Source organism: Mobula birostris, chromosome 27, assembly GCF_030028105.1.
Source record: "Mobula birostris isolate sMobBir1 chromosome 27, sMobBir1.hap1, whole genome shotgun sequence".
Classification (NCBI taxonomy): domain Eukaryota; kingdom Metazoa; phylum Chordata; class Chondrichthyes; order Myliobatiformes; family Myliobatidae; genus Mobula; species Mobula birostris.
In genome coordinates this window covers 24,875,741-24,894,384 of record NC_092396.1, presented here as the reverse complement: position 1 = coordinate 24,894,384, position 18,644 = coordinate 24,875,741, and the positions used below count along the sequence as shown (strand labels likewise).

Below are 18,644 nucleotides of genomic sequence, written 5' to 3'. Positions count from 1 at the left end.
GTGTTTCAGAAAACCTGCACTGGTGGCTTCACTCTTGACCAAATTTGTCGTGTGCCCATTGTGTGTCTATGGAACAACTCCTCATGAAGCATCCCTTCCTGAAGGAGATAAAGGCCCCCCCTCCCCCCAATGAACAAATCCAGGATGTTCCAATGTGGTTTTATAGTCTACACTGTCCTCTTGGATACAAAGCCATTATTGTAACATAGACGATCCTGCACACTAGATAGGATCGTGCTAAATGCAAAAACACAGGGGGAGACCAGATCCAAATCCTGTGTATACAAGAATGTCATAAACACAAGAGATTCTGCAGATGCTGGGAATTCAAGCAACACAGACAAAGTGCTGAAGGAGCCCAGCAGGGTCTGGCAACATCTATGGAAGGAAATTAAACAGTCGATATTTTGGGCCAAAGCTCCTCACCGGGATTGACGAAGGGTCTCAGCCCGGAATATCAACTGTTCATTCCCCTTCACAGATGCTGCCTGAACTTCCTGAGTTCCTCTAGCACTTTGTAGAATATGATAGTCAGCGGGAGCAACTGATCGCGAGGCAATAACCCTACTTTTTTAAAAAAAACGCTGCCAGGAAGTAGAACATTGAACAACAGAGCACAGGAATTGAGAGACTTCAGTGAAAGGATTGAATGTATATACCCTTGAGTATCATTGTGTTGCTGCTTTAGAGGACTGGGTTTAATTATCTCATCAGAAAGACCAACAATGCAGTGTCCCTCAGCAGTACATTACTCAGCCTAAATTAGGTATTCATCTGGAGTGAGATTTGAGCTCAGTATCCTTTGGCTTGGAGACAAGAGTATTATTAAAAGAGAGGTTTAAATAGCTTACATAGCATAATATTTTCTGTTTCACATAATAGCAATCTTATCTAAACAACTAACTACCAAACCAAGGTTTGAATAACGGACATGAGATATTGTGAGGTCTGTCTTAATAACAGTTTAAGGATCAAGGTATAGAAGAGATTAATTGATCAATAAAGAAGGGAAAATTAACCTTTCATTGACACTTGATGGCCATTTTATTAGGTACACCTGCACACCTCGTTAATTGTGTGTGTTCGTCCATTGTCGACATTGATGAGGACCTCGACACCATTATGATGGTGTCGAGACTAGCACTTGATCTGGATTTAAGTGAGGGAGAGTTGCGCAGTCTCAGCCTCACTCTCTCTTCCCAATTCCCATCTGGATCCAGTGGCAAGACAGAGTTGAGATGGCTGGAGATGGGACTAGGCGCAGTGGATGACCAGGATGTCTTCTGTGTCTTGTCCTGCTCTACACGTTCCACAATGCTTGCAGAGACTGCTTTCTTGACTGTTGGACCTTCCATTGGTCTTGTCCGCTCAATCCGCCGGAGTCTTCACATGCTGGGATAGACAACTCCCTATCACACCGAGGGTCTGAGACCCGTCAGCTACCCTCACCTGGTTTAGCCGGCTTGTCAAAGCCATTGCCCGGTGTGTGGCCGCTGTCTCATGCAAACAACTACGGGGAGCCACAGGTGAGAGCTGAGTGCCAGTTGGGGACCAAAGGTAGACTAACCGCCTTGAAAAGGACGCGACATGTTCCCCCGCCAGAGGTGCTACCCCTCCCTGACACCCCATACACCTCGTTAATGCAAGTATCTTATCAGCCAATCATGTAGCAGCAACTAAGTATGCAGACATGGTCAAGAGTTTTAGTTGTTGTTCAGACCAAGAGTCAGAATGGGGAAGAAATGTGATCTAAGTGATTTTAACCATGGAGTGATTATTGGTGCTAGACAAGGTGGTTAGAGTATCTCAGAAACTGTTGATCTCCTGGGATTTTTATGCACAACCGAGAGATTACAGAGAATGGTGTGAAAAACAAAAAAACATCAAGTGAGTGGCAGTTCTGTGGGCAAAAAATACCTTGCTAGTGAGAAGTCAGTGGAGAATGGCTAGACTGGCTCAAGTTGACGAGTCGATAACAGTAACTCAAAGAACCATGCAGCGGTGTGCAGAAGAGCATCTTTGAACACACAACCCATTGAACCTTGAAGTGGATGGGCTACAACAGCAAAAAAACACAAACATACAGGCAGTGACCACTTTTTTAGGTACAGGAGGAACCTAATAAAGTGGCCACTGAGTACATATCAGAACATCTTAAGACCCCTCACTGCTTTACACCAATTAGGCGCTTTTGGAATTGTAGTTACTCTTGCAAGATAGGTTATTTATGGAGGGTGGACAAACCCCAAATGCTTGGGTTTTAGTTCAACGTGAGCTAAACTGTGAATGCTGATAAGGTAATTTTAAGTTTGGCTGTGGATGCTGTTGATCAACTTTTGCCTGTTTCTTATTCTTATGAATTCTAGGGAAAACACCATCTGCAAAATTTCTTAATGTTGGTTGTGCCAGACCCACTTGTTGTGAAGTGCAGACATGATGTGGTTTGGAGAGCCAGTATCCAATAGAGGAATCTCTTTATCCTCTGGTGTCAGGGACCTTTGGCTACTTTCAATAGACAGTTAGTCATTCTCTTAAAGATCTTGGATTTCTTCCACGAATTCCATTAGCCCTAATCTTAACTGACTTCTCATCTTAATGTTTCCCCCCACCACCCATCTTTGTGTACAACAGGGAGGGAAAACATTCAACCCATTGAGTTTATATTGGCTCCCGGAGCAATCCCAGAATCACACTCCCCAATTATTTTCCAGTACCTTGCTCATCTTGTGTTCCCCTTCAACTCCTAATTACAGAATGGGGATAGCGTGGGAAGAGACCATTCATCCCATCACATCTGCACTAGCTCTTTACCAAGCAGCCTCCCCCAGTTCCATTTACCCTGCCCTGAGCCCATTCTCTATAACCTTTATCCTAATATTCTGACCACCCTCCTAGAGCAGGGGGGGTTTACAACAGCCAATTAATCTAGCAACCAGCACATCCTCGGGATGTGGGAGGAAACCCAGGCTCCTAGGACAAACCCGAGCCGCCATACGGAGTACGTGCGTACTCCTCATGGTCAACACCGGAAGTTGGGATTGAAATTGGGTCGCTGGAACAGTGTAGCACCAGTGTTGAGGCTTCATAAAAGTATGGTTTATTCAGGGGAGTCATGATAGAGTTACACTATATCCATAATGATAAAATAAAGTTTTGGTGAAAGTTAAAGCAGAAAGTTTGATCGGTTAGTTTTTCCCATTTTGATTTGACTACCTGTGAGATAGTCTGATGGGGGAACGTTTGATATCAGCCATCAGCACAACACAGACACTTTGAAAACATCTTTGATCTCATCAGCATTCTGTAAGGTTGATGAATAGTTATCGCCTGGTGGTAATTGTAATGCTTTACCACTTCTAGGTACTGTTAGGAATAGGAACAGACGCATCATGATGTTACGCATGAACAGCTGGTGGCATTGCTCCATGACCAGGGGTCCAGAAATAAAGGTGATGCTGCAGAAAGAAGGGTTTCCTTTCTGCTCGCAACCTGGTTGATAAGACCCACCTGGATTCCACACAGTATACCAGGATAGACTGTCCACGACAACAAAATCTCCTCTTTGGAGACCAGAGTCAAAGTTCTCAGTGAGTCGTAGGAATGGAAGAGACTGCACAGATGGCAGGACCATAAATGGATCAGAAACGGGGGAGAAGGTTAAACATAAAGTGTAGGTGAGATGGGGTTTGGCGTGTTGAGTCAACCGGACTCGGTGCGACTTGGAGTATTGTTGCTGTGGTAACTTCCATCGAACAATCACTTCTTATAGTAACTTACACAATGCTGAAGGAACTCAGCAGATTGGACAGCATCTGTGGAGGGGAATAAACAGTCGACATTCCAGGCTCAGATCCTTCATCAGAACTGGAGAGGAAGGGGGAAGAAGTCAGAATAAGAAGGTGGGGTGAGGGAAAGAGTACAAGTTAGAAGGTGATATGTGAGGGGGAAGGCCGGTAGATGGGAGAGGGGGGATGAAGTGAGAAGCTGGGAGGTGATAGGTGAAAAAAGTGAAGGATTGAAGAAGAAGGAATTTATAGGAAAAGAGAATGGACCAAGGGAGAAAGGGAAGGAGGAGGTGAACCAGGAGTAGCTGACAGGCAGGTGAGGAGAAGAGAAGGATGAGTGGGGACTGGAAGAAGAGGGAAAATTATCAGAAGTTTGAGAAATCGATATTCATGCCATCAGGTTTGAAGCTGCCCTGATAGAATATGAGGTGGTGCTCCTCCAAACTGAGTGTGGTCTCATCATGGCAGTAAAGGAGGTCGTGGAGCGATATGTCAGAATGGGAATGGGGATTGAAATTAAATGGTTGGCCACTGGGAAATCCTGCTTGTTGAAGAAAATCACTTCCTTATTAGGAATGTGCTGTTTAAACACTGCCGGTGATTCGTCGGAAGCAGCTAATTGCAGTTCCTTTCTTTTATTAATAGGCACAAATTTTGAAACAGAACCCACAGAGCCTGGCCCTCTTGGTAAGTAATGAAATGATCATGCCCTCCTGGGTTAATTTGCTACAATTTGCGGTTTTCATTACCCTGATGTTTATGATCATCTTTAAGTCATTAAGAACACAAGAAACAGAAAATTATAATAAAACTAAGCAGAGTCAAAACTATTTTGTGAAAGGCAAATTTTATTTGTCAAATTTAATAAAATTTTCTGGGGTATAAAGCAGTCTAGCCGTGGTTTTACATAAATTCAGTTCGTCTCCTAACTTTTCGCATTCAACTCCTCCAAAACTGAACTTCAGTCTTTTATATATTTGTGAAGCTGTGTTTAGCAATGCTGCATTGCCAGATCTTTCTCTGCTTTATAGTTTCTTCACTGCCAAGGTACAAGTTGTCATTCTTTTTACACAATTCAGCGAATACCAGAGGAGATTCGTGAAAATGATCCCAGGAATGAAAGGGTTAATGTAAGAGGAGCTTATGATGACTCGGGGTTTGTACTCTCTGGAGTTTAGAAGAATGGGGGACGGGGGAATCTCACTGAAACTTTTCAAATATTGGAAGACCAAGATAGAGTGAATGTGCAGAAGATGCTTTCTACAGTGATGGGAGCACAGCCTCAGAATTGAGGGATGTCCATTTAGTACAGAGATGAAGGAAAACTTCTTTAGTCAGAAGGTGGTGAAACTGTGGAATTTTTGCCACAGACAGCTGTGCAGACCAGTTCATTTGGGAACTTTTAAGACCACAGTTCATAGGTTCTTGATTAATCAGGGCATCAAAGGTTACAGGAAGAAGGCATGAAAATGGGGTTGAGGGGAATAATAAATCAGCCGTGATGAAATGGTGGAGCAGACTTTGTTGTTGAGTGAATGAAATCGCCAGAGAAAATTATTGATAGATACAAAGCAGCTTCTTTATTCGACAAAACAAGGTACAGCAGGCATCATATGGAGATGCTTTTGGTGGAAAGGGCTACTGGCCCTAAACACAAAGGACAATTCCATATTTACATAGTATAGACAATGCTTTCTTTTGAAACGACATACAAACTTCACACCTTCTGATTCGCATCCATCCCACAGATGCCAGTATCGTCTAGACTGGGATTCACTCCTTTTAGAAATCCATTGTTCCAATTTAAATCCACAATACATTATCAAGGAATAGAAGACTGGCAACCAAACCTGTTTGCTAAATGTAAATGACCTAAACCCAAAAATCACTCTAACAGACTTGATGGGCCGAATGCCTAATCCTGCTCCATTGTCTTGTGGTCTAATTTAATTTGTTATTTACTTAACCGTTCTGTGGGGCTATTTTTTGCCCTTCTGTCATTTTGGTGCACTTATTAACTCTAAACCCCAAATTAAAAAGAAGATAACATCATATTTGGGGATAGACTAATACCCAGTGAAAATCCTAGTTAGCCTGTTGGACAACTATTATGGAAATCACTTTGATACATTTAATATTATTGGTGGCAAAGGATGATCTTGAAAACAGAGTACAACTTTAGCAGTGTGAGAATTAAAAACATAGATGTGCTTTGGAGGCCAAGTCGTTGGATATATTTAAAGTGGAGGTTGATAAGTTCTTGATTAGTGATGGCGTCAAAGGTTATGAGGGCAGGAGAATGGGCTTGAGAGATTAAAAATCAGCCACGATGGAACTGTAGAGCAGACTTGATAGACTGAATGGCCTAATTCTGCTCCTACATCTGATGGCCTACTGGTCAAAATGGATAGTTTCCTGAAGAAATAATTGTGGGTCCAAAATGAATCAGGTTATTTTAGGTCTCGCCTTGTGTACTGATGCAGGCTTAATTGATCATACAGTATATCAACACAGCCTCTGTGAACAAATTATCCTAATATGATAATGCATTTACTTCAGTTTCATCATGAACTAGGATATTGAGTATAATTAAAGTCCATAGTCTGGATGAGGCCAGCATTGACTAAACTGAGCAAACAGACCAAAAAGGTTCACCAGTTGATAAACAGCAACCATTTAAAGAAATATTTTGGAATTCTTAATACTTGTGCATTCCATTGAGAAATGAAAGCTCTTCGGAGAAAGTTTATGTTGACGGATAACTAAAGTACAGCTATGTAAAATGGAAGAGAGTAACAAAAATAACAAGTTCCATCCGGATATTGATAAAATAAACTCTAATGATAAAGAAAAGACTGAGACATTTAATAAATGTGTCCGGTCAGTCTTTGTTCCAGAAGACACAGTAAACATGGCTGAAATGGAGGCAGATTAACGATGGGGTGAGTAGAGGTGACCCAAGCTAATTCCATGCCTCCCCAGGGTTACAACCATTTGCAAGTTGGAAATAGCGTCACCTGGCAATATACTTAAATAAAACTTTGGCTAAATAAAGGGAAATTATACTTAAAGAAAGCATTCAACTCAACCATTTAGATTTCTCTGCAAGATGCAATGCTATTGCCACAAATTGAGTTCCCTCACGGCAGAAGATGCCCGCAGTCCCACCAGTCTCCCAAATGCCCGATCACGTGTGGGCTGTCCATAAGTTAGGCATTCAAACCTGGAGAGAATGATAATAATACTGAAAAAAAATTAGTGGAGAAATTACAGCATTAAAACCAGGTGGATCCTCCTTCCTGATTAGCTGCATCCCAAGGTTATATCTCAGTTTTACAGAAATAGTGGATGATTTCCCAAAACTCCCTAGAATCTGAAAGAGTTTCAGTAAATTTGAAGGTGGGATATGCAGTATAATCCTATTGTCTAAAGAAGATGGGGGAGAGAGAAAACACTGAACCCAAAATCTGTTGTTGGCAAAATGCTGGAACTCATTGTTAAGAACACAAAGACAGAAAATCGTCATAAAACCAGGCAGAATCAAGGTGATTTTGTGAAAGGCAAATCGCATTTGTCTGATGTAATAATACTTTTCTGGTGGTAGAAACAAACAGGTTAGACAAGGAGAAATCAGTTAATGTAGTGTACCCGGAGTTCTAAAAATAAAATTTGCTTTGATACCACAGAAGATAAGAAATAAGAGCACAGATAAAGATTTATTGAGAGAGAAAGCAGGAACAGTGCACTCTCAGGTCATCATTGGTGATGTGCTGTGGGTTCATTCCTGGGTTCTGAGCTACCTGCAGCTTGTTGATGTTCTAAGAAGCAGAGTGTAATATGCCATTAATAAAAGCAGAGTGAAAAAGTGAGTTGTGGGGAAGAAGCAACAAACCTACAAAGAGATATGGACAGGTTAAACAAGTGGGCAAGACAGTGGAGTATCATGTGGCAAACTATGAGCTTTACACTCAAAACTGAGGGAACTGGGTTCAACATTTTGAGTGATACTAAACATCTGCTTTAGGAGTCTTGGCTAATATCCCTCTTTCAATCAACCTTCGCCTTTATCTAATTGGAAACTCTGCTCAGAGCCACCTGATAGAGTTTCCATCCCCCACCTACCTGTAGTGCTAAAAGGTGGTAAATTTTAGGACTTGCATGTGTGGGTTTACATTCCAATTCAATACTGAGGGAATTGTGTTTATCTTTTTGAGTGATGCATGAAACATCTCTTTCAGAAGTCGTGGCTAACATTCCTCCCTCAAATAATTAATGGATGATTCATTGCATTGCTGTTTTGAGATCTTGCAAGCTGAAATTGCGTCTACAAATATAACAATCAATGTCCTCCCAAATTAATTCATTATTAATTATGTGAAATATATAACCTGTGTCTGATGAGTTGGAGTGCAATAAACCAGTCTTGCTTCAGGCAAGTAAAGAGTTAAGTTAATCCCAAACTATATCTCCTTAGTCTAGTTCTGTGTGGTTATGATAGTGATAGTTTGGTCCTTTGAATGTTTGGATGCTGGAAGCTATTACGATCATTTGTGAAATATGTACTTTAAGTTGCACGGTCGATTTCCTTAAACTTAAATGAAACACAACATCCAGAAGATAAGATTAATCTTTCACTTTAATTGTAAAAGACTTTTACAATGGCAACTTGTCTGACATCAATTCAGTTTGATTTTTTAAATCTCGTTTTCAGATGTCTGGAGATCTCAAGACCAAAGGGAAAACTCATTGTGGTATCTCCCTCCTCACCACCCTCCCATCTCTACTACCTCCCCCCTCTCTCTGGTACAGAACTCACTGTTCGACAGCTCCAGAAACAGAAGAAAGAAATGCCAGCTCATTTCAAACTGCTGCTTGCAATATTCCCCTTCCCTGCACTGGAATTTTTGTCAGTTTTCAGTGTCCCCTGTTTTCTCAACTATTTAGTTTTCAGTGACCCCTGTTTTCTAAACTATTTCATCGATGGAGATTGCCTCTTATTCATTCTTTTGAAACTCTTCATGGCTTTAAACTGCTTCATAAAATGTACCCTTTGTTTTCCCTGTTCTGAGGCCAACTATTAAAACCTCACCTATCTCCCCTCATAATCATAAGCTGTTATACTTTGCACTGCTCAACCTCCAGAAATGGCTACAACAATCCATCTTACATTTAATCGCCAATTTATAATGGCTTTCCAGGACTTCCTTGTCCATGTACCAAAGTTTCTAATTATAAAGCTGTGGCAAAGGGTTCCATATAGCTTTGTCCTGCCTCTTCAAGGTACTGTATGAAGGCACCCCTGTGTCTCCCTGATCTTACATAAAGTTGTAGACATGTTGTTCAAAGTTAAATAGCATCTTCCATTGTCAAACTCGCTTTCTGTCAAACTCCATCTTCCTCAGGTCTGCTCATTTCACCAGTCTGCCCATTTCCTTCTGAAGTCAATTATTAAACCTTTTACTGCATTTCCATATTTTGCATTCACTTTATTAACATTTATACATCAAAAGGACTGACGATCTCAGCACTGGTCTCCTGAGGACAACGCTGTACATTCTGTGACTGTCAAACGCCACTTCCTTCAAGTTTCATACTAGTTAATTCTCAACGGTTTCAGTTTTGTCCCTTCTATTATCTGTCATTTAGTTGCACACCTCTGTGGCATTAACTGTACTTCATTCCATTCTTCAATCTTGCCTTTACTGAATCACTGTAAAAATGTTCTCCCTCACAAGTTGCCTCACAAGGATGGATGTCCTCTGTTTCCCTCATTTAGTTACTTTTCATGTGTTAAGTGTGATGATAAATGTAGGTTGAGAGGTTAGTAAGGGCATCAAAAGTTGCCGGGGGAGGAAGACAGGAGAATAGGATTGAGAGGGAAAATAAATCAGCCGTGATTGAATGGCAGAGCAGACTCAGACATCCCACCTCGCCCGGAAGTTCCGGGAGTCTCCCACGTATTGATAGCGGCTCCCTGATGCCCGCAAATTATATACAATATCACGGAAATCAGTTTTTTGAGAGCGAGCAAGTGAGAGAGAGAAAGCAAGAGAAAGCACAAGGGCGACCACGAGAGAGAGTGCGTGAGAGAGAGAGCAAGAGCAAGCAAGCGAGAGTGCGCGAGCGAGAGAGAAAGCAAGTGAGAGCGACCATGAGAGAGAGAGAGAGAGAGAGAGAGAGAGCAAGCGAGCAAGCAAGAGCATACCATGGGAGAATGTTCCAAAAAAAAGAAAATATAAAACGTGCGTCACCCCAGACTACCCTCAAGTGTACCCCTGCCTAATAGGGATCAAAAATAAAAACAGTGTTGCTCACTGCACTGTTTGCAACAGTGACTTTTCTATTGCCCATGGTGGGTTAAGACTGTAAAAGATATGTTGAGGTGAGTTTAACAGGTGTCATTCGTTCATTAGTGTAGCTAACTTTATTTAAACTAGCTGGCTAGCTGCTAAGGAGCTACTCTATTGCAGACATCCCACCTCTCCCGGAAGTTCTGGGAGTCTTCCGCAAATTGATGGTGCTACCTCCCTGAAATCAGTTTTTGCAGGGTGGGATGTCTGCAGACTTGATGAGTCAAGTAGCCTAATTCTGCTCCTTTCTCGTACAATATAAGCTAATTAGGTGACACATCAGTTGGGGGGGCTATTTATTTTCTCAACCCTCGCTCCTTCAGTTGAAATTTGCTCAGCATGGGTCGGGAATTGACCCACACATATATGGTGAAACATGTGACGTATATATTAACATTCCTTTCTATAATGCTTCCTTTTTATTTTGCTATAAGATTGTAGGGAGGAGCAGTATCCATGCACCAGACTCTATTCTGTGCACAAGCCCTGTAAGCAGTGTCTCAAGAGCCTTTGCTTTTACAGGTAAGCTCACGCTGTTTATCTTCCCAAAGAAATTATATTTGTGTCTCAATGCCCTTTTTCACTTTCTTCCTGGGTTACAAATTCATTTCTGTGACCAGTTCCTCCTTGAGTCCATGAGCAGTCCCAAGTGTGGGAGTTGAGACAGTTGTGTGACAGCATAACATGTGAGTACGGCAACGAAAGCAACCACATCAGATATCTGTAACTCAGCTACATTCCTCCAATAAGTCAGATCAAACGAGTATCTGATGGGATGGGGCATGATATCAAGTATTGAGCTAGTAATTTCACAGACTGTACAGAGAAAAAGTTTAATGAATTCACATAATTCAATGTGCAGAGCACATTTTCTGGAGTGTTACCAAGATAACAATTCAGTTCTATATAAGTGGACTGGCTTACCAAAGTAGATTTTTTTCCCCCCACTCCCCTGTCCTTTTCGTAATCAAAGGAATGGGATCCAATCGGAAACTGGAGTTATTGGGCGTGATTGAAGCATTTTAATTTTAAACCTCAGTCAGTCCTGGTTTGATTGGTGCATGGAAGTTGTTCAGCTTGGGCAAGGTGACTTCAAGCATGTCTTGAAAGAGCCCAGCATCGTTGTCGAAGTGAGCTGAGGCCCCTATTTTAGGGAGGCAGGAGCCCAATTCAATCAGGGCAACGCTTTCAACTACAGCCTGCCCCGCTGCCTGGTGGAAATCCTCCTGGAGAAATGGGGCAGGGAACAGGACTGCTCCTGAAGAGGCCGAAGTAAATTGGGAGGCAGAACGGAGCTGTTTCTTATTGCTTGTTTCTGTGCTCATCATTCGCCCTCTCTGCTTTGCAGCCTTCGTAGGGTCTATGTGGTTAACAAGGAGGTCTGCATTCGCACTGTCTGTGCTCACGAGGAGCTGCTGAGAGGTGAGTCTGAGTCCTCTGCTTTCTGATGCCAAGTGTGGGCAAGGCCGAAGGAGGGGTTGGACCTTTTCTGCAGCCTCACTCAACTGCAAAGTGGAGCTGAGGAGAGATGCAAAGATCTGCACATAGCCTGCTTTAAGTACATGCAAGGAACTAGCAGGAGAATGGCAGGGAAATGATTGTTCCCCCTGCTCATCCAGCCCGATACTGCACTTGAACCTCAGAAGCTTCTTTCTGCCTCGGCTGATGTTTGCATCGCAGTCCGAATGATTCAGAAGTGAATAAAGCTAGTTAAGTCATTCTGCTCCGTGAAAACAATGCCAGCCGGGATTCGGTGAGAGGATTTCTGGATGGCTTGTGAAGCCCTTGCCAGATAGTGGGCTTGGGTAGTAATGAGGAGACGGAGACTATCGTCGAGTCTCCAATGGTCAACCAAGTGGAGGTCTTTAGGCATGTTGGATGGGTTTGCTATGATCGGGAAGTGTGTTGGGGCAGACTTTTAATACCTCAGTTCTGTCCAATGGCAGTGGCAGAGTTTGAAGTTTACAAGACAATGATGAATGAATGGTGTGTGAGCTTGGTGTCTCTCACCCATCTGCAATGCTGGTCTTGTCCTCGAATATTTGTGTTTGCTTTGTGTGTTGCCCTAGTACAATGTTAGCTGCTTTTGGTGACCAAGCGGAGAGAATGGGGCAGAAGAAGTAACTATTTCCACAGGGAAACTCTGAAGATTGCAGGAACAGTACCACTTGCTAAATAGATTTGAAACCTTTTGAATATTGAAAGGCCTAGACAGAGTAGATGTGGAAAGGATGTTCCCATGGCGGGAGAGTCTAGAACAAGAGGGCACAGCCTTAGGATAGAGGGGTGCCTTTTCAAAACAGAGATGTGGAGAAATTTCTTTAGCCAAAGGGTGGTGAATTTGTGGAATTTGTTGCCACATGCAGCTGTGGGGGCTAGGTCGCTGGGTGTAGTTAAGGCAGAGATTGATAGGTTCTTGATTGGACATGGCATTAAAGGTTATGGAGAAAAGGCTGGGAAATAGGGTTGAGGAGGGGAAAAAAAAAAGGATCAGCTATGATTGAATGGTGAACCAACTCAATGGGCCAGATGGCCTACTTCTGCTCCTATGTCTTATGGTCTTAGATGACTGTTACAAGCACAGTACTGCATCCAGTTCTGTTCACACTTTAGGAAAGAGGTGGAAGTCTGAGTATTTATCAGATAGGTTCCAGAGATGAAGAATCTTAGGAACAAGGTTGGGCTGGAATTGTTCTTGGAGAAAAGAAGATTAGCAGGAGGTTTGATAGTTGAGTGCAAGATTCTAACAGATAAGATAAGGCGGGCAAGCATAGTTCCCATTAGTTGATGTGACCAGGAGTAGGGTGTTTAGCAAAAGACATGGGAAGATAGGAAGAAGAACATGTTACACACTGAAGTCACCATCATTAAGGGTGGTGAAAGTAGCAACCAGTGAATCAGATGAGAGTTGGGTGATCATCTGAGAGAAATAAAGTTTTGAGGATGAGCAGGGGAATGAGACTGTGTGTGCTAGGCTGATGCTATGAATCAGATGGGCTAAATGGACTTCTGTGCTGTTATGAATCTAGGCAGGGGACCAAAAATGCTAATGTTGACAGTGTTATAGATGTCCTTAAACCTGCAGAAAGGATCAGTGTTCAGTTAGCAGATCTGTAGCTTGGGAGCCTCCGCAAAATATGCAATGACACTGTTCGAAATCAGGCCTGTTCTCCAAACCATGAGTGAGCGCACGACCTTTTATAAAGAAACCAATGAAGCTGCCGACTGCTCATTGTCGGCTCGTACAGAGCATCCCTATTCACCTGCCGCCTGATCTCACCTTCTCCGTCTCCCTTCCAGCCGACCTGTGCCGAGACAAGTACTCAAAGTGCGGAGTCATGGCCAATAGTGGGCTGTGCGGTCAGATGGCATCATCATGCGTCAAGAGCTGTGGCTCCTGCTGAGTAGGACGAGGAAGCTGACGGAGAGGGCCTCACGTGGTGCTGTGGTCCAGGAGATAATCTCCACATATATCAATAATATACATTAAGTAATTTTAGAGGAATCATTTTCATATTTCTATAACTCTGATGGTGCTGAGAGACTTTTCATATAAACCTCATGATTAAGTCAGTTCTTGATGCACACATGTTCTAGATTATTACTGTTTGGAGGCGATCCTTACAAGCCGGGTTACGTATACCTTAGGACTTAGTTCTCCCACCCTTTTACAAATGTGAGTGTGGTGACTTACAAAACAAAACATTCGCTCTTTCTTTTAGGCTTCGTTGTACTCGTCTGGGAAAATTGTGGTGGAGAGAAGAGTACCTCACAGTGAATTTACTGCCCCTCTTAATCCAGTTTCTTGGGAGGGAAAAAAAATTGAGAGTACTTTTCTCTTTCATTCTGTTAACTCTTCCTTGCTTGAATTTGATCCTTTAGCCTTTGGGATTCCCCAGATTCCACCACCAAAGTCCATCCTGCGACTAACTGCTTTTCTGAAGGCAGCCTGACAGTTGAAGTTGTTCCGACACAGCACAGAAAGACAGATTATGGAACCAGTCAAATACTCTTCATTTCATATTTCCAAGAGACAACCAGCTGGCAAGCTATCTTAAATAGTGAAGATATTCCCACCCCCTCCTCGCCTTTGCGCGAGTTTTCCCTCTGATGGACATTAGTATTCCAATCTGTAGATCGTGTCTCAGAACTCCCAGGCAATCCTGCGCCTGCCACTCAGTACAATCCAGCACGGTTACACAATACTTCTGGTGTCAGGGTGAAGTGTAAACACTCTAGCCTCACATTACACTGATCCCGTATGCCGTCTCAATTCTGATTCTGTCAAGATAGACCAGCCAAAAACTTTGAGATAATAATTTATGACACATAATGTAATACTCAGGAACATTTAGTAAGTGTTCAGCGTTTTTGACTTGCCAGACGGTTTTTGGTGCTGTTGTTCTCCCTGTTCTTTCTCCCCCATACGTAGGAGTGTAGCGAACCTACTTGCGGGTGTCTGCGAGATTGAATGGACATGACAGTTGTCAGTTGATGTGGCCATGATATTCACCACATCATGGCCAGTGATGAATAACGTGACAATGGGTGAGGATGAAGATCTAACCTTTTCCCTCTAATGGTGCCACCGTGCTCATCAAATCAAAAAGTCAAGAAACTATTAATACATGGCCTTAAGCTTTTAATGAAACACATCTGGATGGGTTCCAGGACATGTGCTTGAGAGTGTAGTGCAAGGGCTGTGATATGGTTCCAACAATTATGCCACAGCATTTGAATCCCCTGTTTCACAAACGTGCCATTGTATGAGTATTCAGACGGATTAAAAGGGATTCACACCGGATGTGAATTTTATGCTCATGTTTTTACAATTATTTTAACTTTCCACTCACCTGCCCACTCTGTGGCATCCATCATGATTCCCAGACTTACTACCACAGCTTTAAGCTTCATTCTTGCAATATGCTTCTGGACAGATTTCGATGTTTCTGACTTTCCTCCAACCTAAGAGTGCAACCTCTGCCTGATATTGCCATAGGAATGCCAAACATGTCTTCCTGATCAAAAATGTGCTCGCTTTCACAATACGTGAACAGTTCTGATAAATCAGTTAGGAAGTTTCAAGTATGTAAGTGTCCACACATTAGTACCAGTATTAAGATTCTGCAATCGTGCTGACAGGAACGGCACGATGATCTCACCTAAGGAACGTAAAGCGGCTTGGTCACAGTGACACTCCAATGAATTGCTACATCCTCATGTGTTGCAGTGGTTACTGTTTAAGTGTGTACGTGTTTACTGTCAGCTGAAACCTTCCTGGTAGCGTTCTTCATGAGCACTGTACTGTAATACTCTAACCAGTTATCTAGGGGAAATTCTGTGAACAAATACTGGATTTAGAGACTTTCTGAGGAGTTCGGGATGTCTCCATTTCATCAAACTTGGCTTCAGTTACATCTGTGTCTTTTTTTTGAAATAGTTTTTCAGTGATGCTTAAAAAAAAATCCCTAAACATAAGGAGCAGACTGGGGAGTTTAACAGCTGTACAGGGTTTAAGGAGCGAGACGTGCCATTTAGAAACATAGAAACACAGAAAACCTACAGCACAATACAGGCCCTTCAGCCCACAAAGTTGTGCCAAACATGTCCCTACCTTAGAAATTACTAGGCTTATCCATAGCCCTCTATTTTTCTAAGCTCCATGTACCTATCCAAAAGCCTCTTAAAAGACCCTATTGTATCCGTCTCCACCACCGTTGTCAGCAGCCCATTCCACGCACTCACCACTCTCTGAGTAAAAAACTTACGCCTGACATCTCCTCTGTACCTACTCCCCAGCACTTTAAACCTGTATCCTCTTGTGGCAACCATTTCAGCCCCGGCAAAAAGCCTCTGACTATCCACACGATCAATGCCTCTCATCATCTTATACACCTCTGTCAGGTCACCTCTCATCCTCCGTCGCTCCAAGGAGAAAAGGCCAAGTTCACTCAACCTGTTTTCAAAAAGGCATGCTCCCCAATCCAGGCAACATCCTTGTAAATCTCCTTTGCACCCTTTCTATGTTTTCCACATCCTTGAGGTAGTGAGGCGACCAGAACTGAGCACAGTTCTCCAAGTGGGGTCTGACCAGCGTCCTATATAGCTGCAACATTACCTCTTGGCTCTAAATTCAATTCTACGATTGATGTAGGCCAACACACTGTATGCATTCTTAACCACAGAGTCAACCTGCACAGCTGCTTTGAGGGTCCTATGGACTCGGACCCCAAGATTCCTCTGATCCTCCACACTGCCAAGAGTCTTACCATTAATACTATATTCTGCCATCATATTTGACCTACCAAAATGAACCTCTTCACACTTATCTGGGTTGAACTACATCTGCAACTTCTCAGCCCAGTTTTGCATCCTATCAATGTCCTGCTGTAACCTCTGACAGCCCTCCACACTATCCACAACACCCCCAACCTTTGTGCCATCAACAAACTTACTGACCCATCCCTCCACTTCCTCATCCAGGTCATTTATAAAAATCACGAAGAGTAAGGGTCCCAGAACAGATGCCTGAGGCACAGCGCTGGTGACCGACCTCCATGCAGAATATGACCCATCTCCAACCACTCTTTGCCTTATGTGGGCAAGCCAATTCTGGATCCACAAAGCAAGGTCCCCCTGGATCCCATGCTTCCTTACTTTCTCAATAAGCCTTTCTGCTTGTGATATATTGTTAAATGTGCTGTGAGAATGGCTCTCAGCTCAAGCCCGTGGTCTTGTTTTGCTGCCTCTTCCCTTCCAAACTTCCAGCGAAGGTGATGCAAGACTCAATACTGATCATCCAGTGGTCACATTCTGCACATCGTTCTTGGGATCCACTTGAGGCTTGGAATTGCTCTTCCGTGAAATCTTACTGTATCCACATGTACGGACGTAAATACTTGGTGACCAAAGGAATTCATGCATGAGGCCTAAATTAGACCTTGGGGACTTTCAGTCTGAGGCCCTTTCCAGTTTAGTGAGTACTGTCTGCTTGAGGAATGGGATTAGAATCTCTGAATGCCTATAATACATTTAAAGATTCATGGTAGGGGAAGAGAAACAGAACAGAAATGGGGTCCAGCTGTTAAATGTCCACTGGTTGCTTCTGGAAATGTATATAGTTACTTAATATGTTCCTAGCATCTTGTGGTCAAACACCTACACCATTCTATATCAACTCTAATGGCTCAGTTCCCCCTTTGAGATCAGCATAGGACAGCTCATGTTAATTGCAGCTCTGCGAAAATGAGGAAGGGAAAATGCAGACTATTGAAAATAGTCAGTAAATTGGATTGGCCTTTTCATAGAACCAATGATGGGCCGAATGGTCTCCTACCACAACTCATTGGTTGAAATACCAGCAATCCACTGGGCAGCTGGCTCCATCAATGACTAGACCGGTATTAAAATTAGAAGGGTGTAGCTGTTAAATACTCTAGCGACTTCCTAGTTGGTTAGCTGGCTAGGGTTGCAGTCATGGACCTGCAATTGTTCTCCCTACCCCAAAACGTAAATCAAACGAAGCTCTTTTTGCTGCCCGCTAACCAAGTTACTCATTTTCCCTGCTGGAAAATGCTCCTAAATAGTGACATCAATCTGAGGTGTGCTTGGGTATCTCTTGCAACAAAAATACCTGGTTAAGCGCACTCACCAGATTCTGAAGTGAAGGGCTACTTGGGTCCACTCTACATGGACATGAATTGAAGGAGATCAATCCTTTAGAGAGGGGCAAAACTTGGGGGGGGGGGGGAAGCCCCATTAAAATAAATGCTCATTACTCTGTACACTTTGACATGTGGAAAAATGAAACTTGAGACATCTACTTGCTCAGAACTCCTCGGTATAAACGTTCTTTAAGTGTGATTGGGAGGAGGTGCCACAGTATGTATAGCTGAGTGAGATATTTCCGTGTAATCTGATTCATATAACTGATATATTCTGTTTTGTACAAAATTAAAAATCACTTAAACATCAAGATGATGGAATCTGGTTCGTTGCTTTTCCTTGAGATTTGTCAAAACATTACAAGGATATTAAGGCCGATCAAGACATTACATTTCTCTCTGAGAGGCAGAGCTGGCCCCAGGTGTGTTGCATGTGTCTGGACTTTCCCACAAATGGGCTGCTCACAATTTAGTAGACCAAGACTGCAGGAATGTAATATCAATCAGAAACTGTTTTCTAATTCAGCTTTCTTCCTCAAGTATGGCCCAGTGAAAAGTGAAGGAAAACAACACAAAAAAAAAATTCTTAAAACAATCCGAAGAGTTAATTTTGTTCATTGTTTATTTTTGGTACCATCTAGTGTTGCAAGTCACAGCAAAATGCCTGTCATAATGAGTGACACCCGTCATTTCTCCAATCCACTTCTCAGTGTGATAAAAAAAACATCTGAGTAAAAAAATTAACACCAAGTAACACTGAACAGGTGAAATACAGTTAGTGGATGCAAGGGACATAACGGCTGGTAATGCAATAACACACCTACAAAAACAACCACCCCAAACAC

The 18,644-nt window shown here is 42.7% G+C and overlaps 1 protein-coding gene across 1 annotated transcript in view; it reads left to right on the top strand.

Annotated features, from left to right (window-relative positions):
- Positions 1-18,120, top strand: part of mfap2 (microfibril associated protein 2) — a 40,454-nt gene extending 22,334 nt beyond the window's left edge. Inside the window, exons 5-8 of the mRNA XM_072244958.1 lie at positions 4,431-4,472; positions 10,570-10,657; positions 11,484-11,557; positions 13,436-18,120. Coding sequence (XP_072101059.1) covers positions 4,431-4,472; positions 10,570-10,657; positions 11,484-11,557; positions 13,436-13,539 — 308 coding nt within the window. The 3' untranslated portion in view covers positions 13,540-18,120. The remainder of the gene's footprint in view (positions 1-4,430; positions 4,473-10,569; positions 10,658-11,483; positions 11,558-13,435) is intronic.
- Positions 18,121-18,644: the final 524 nt, after the last annotated feature.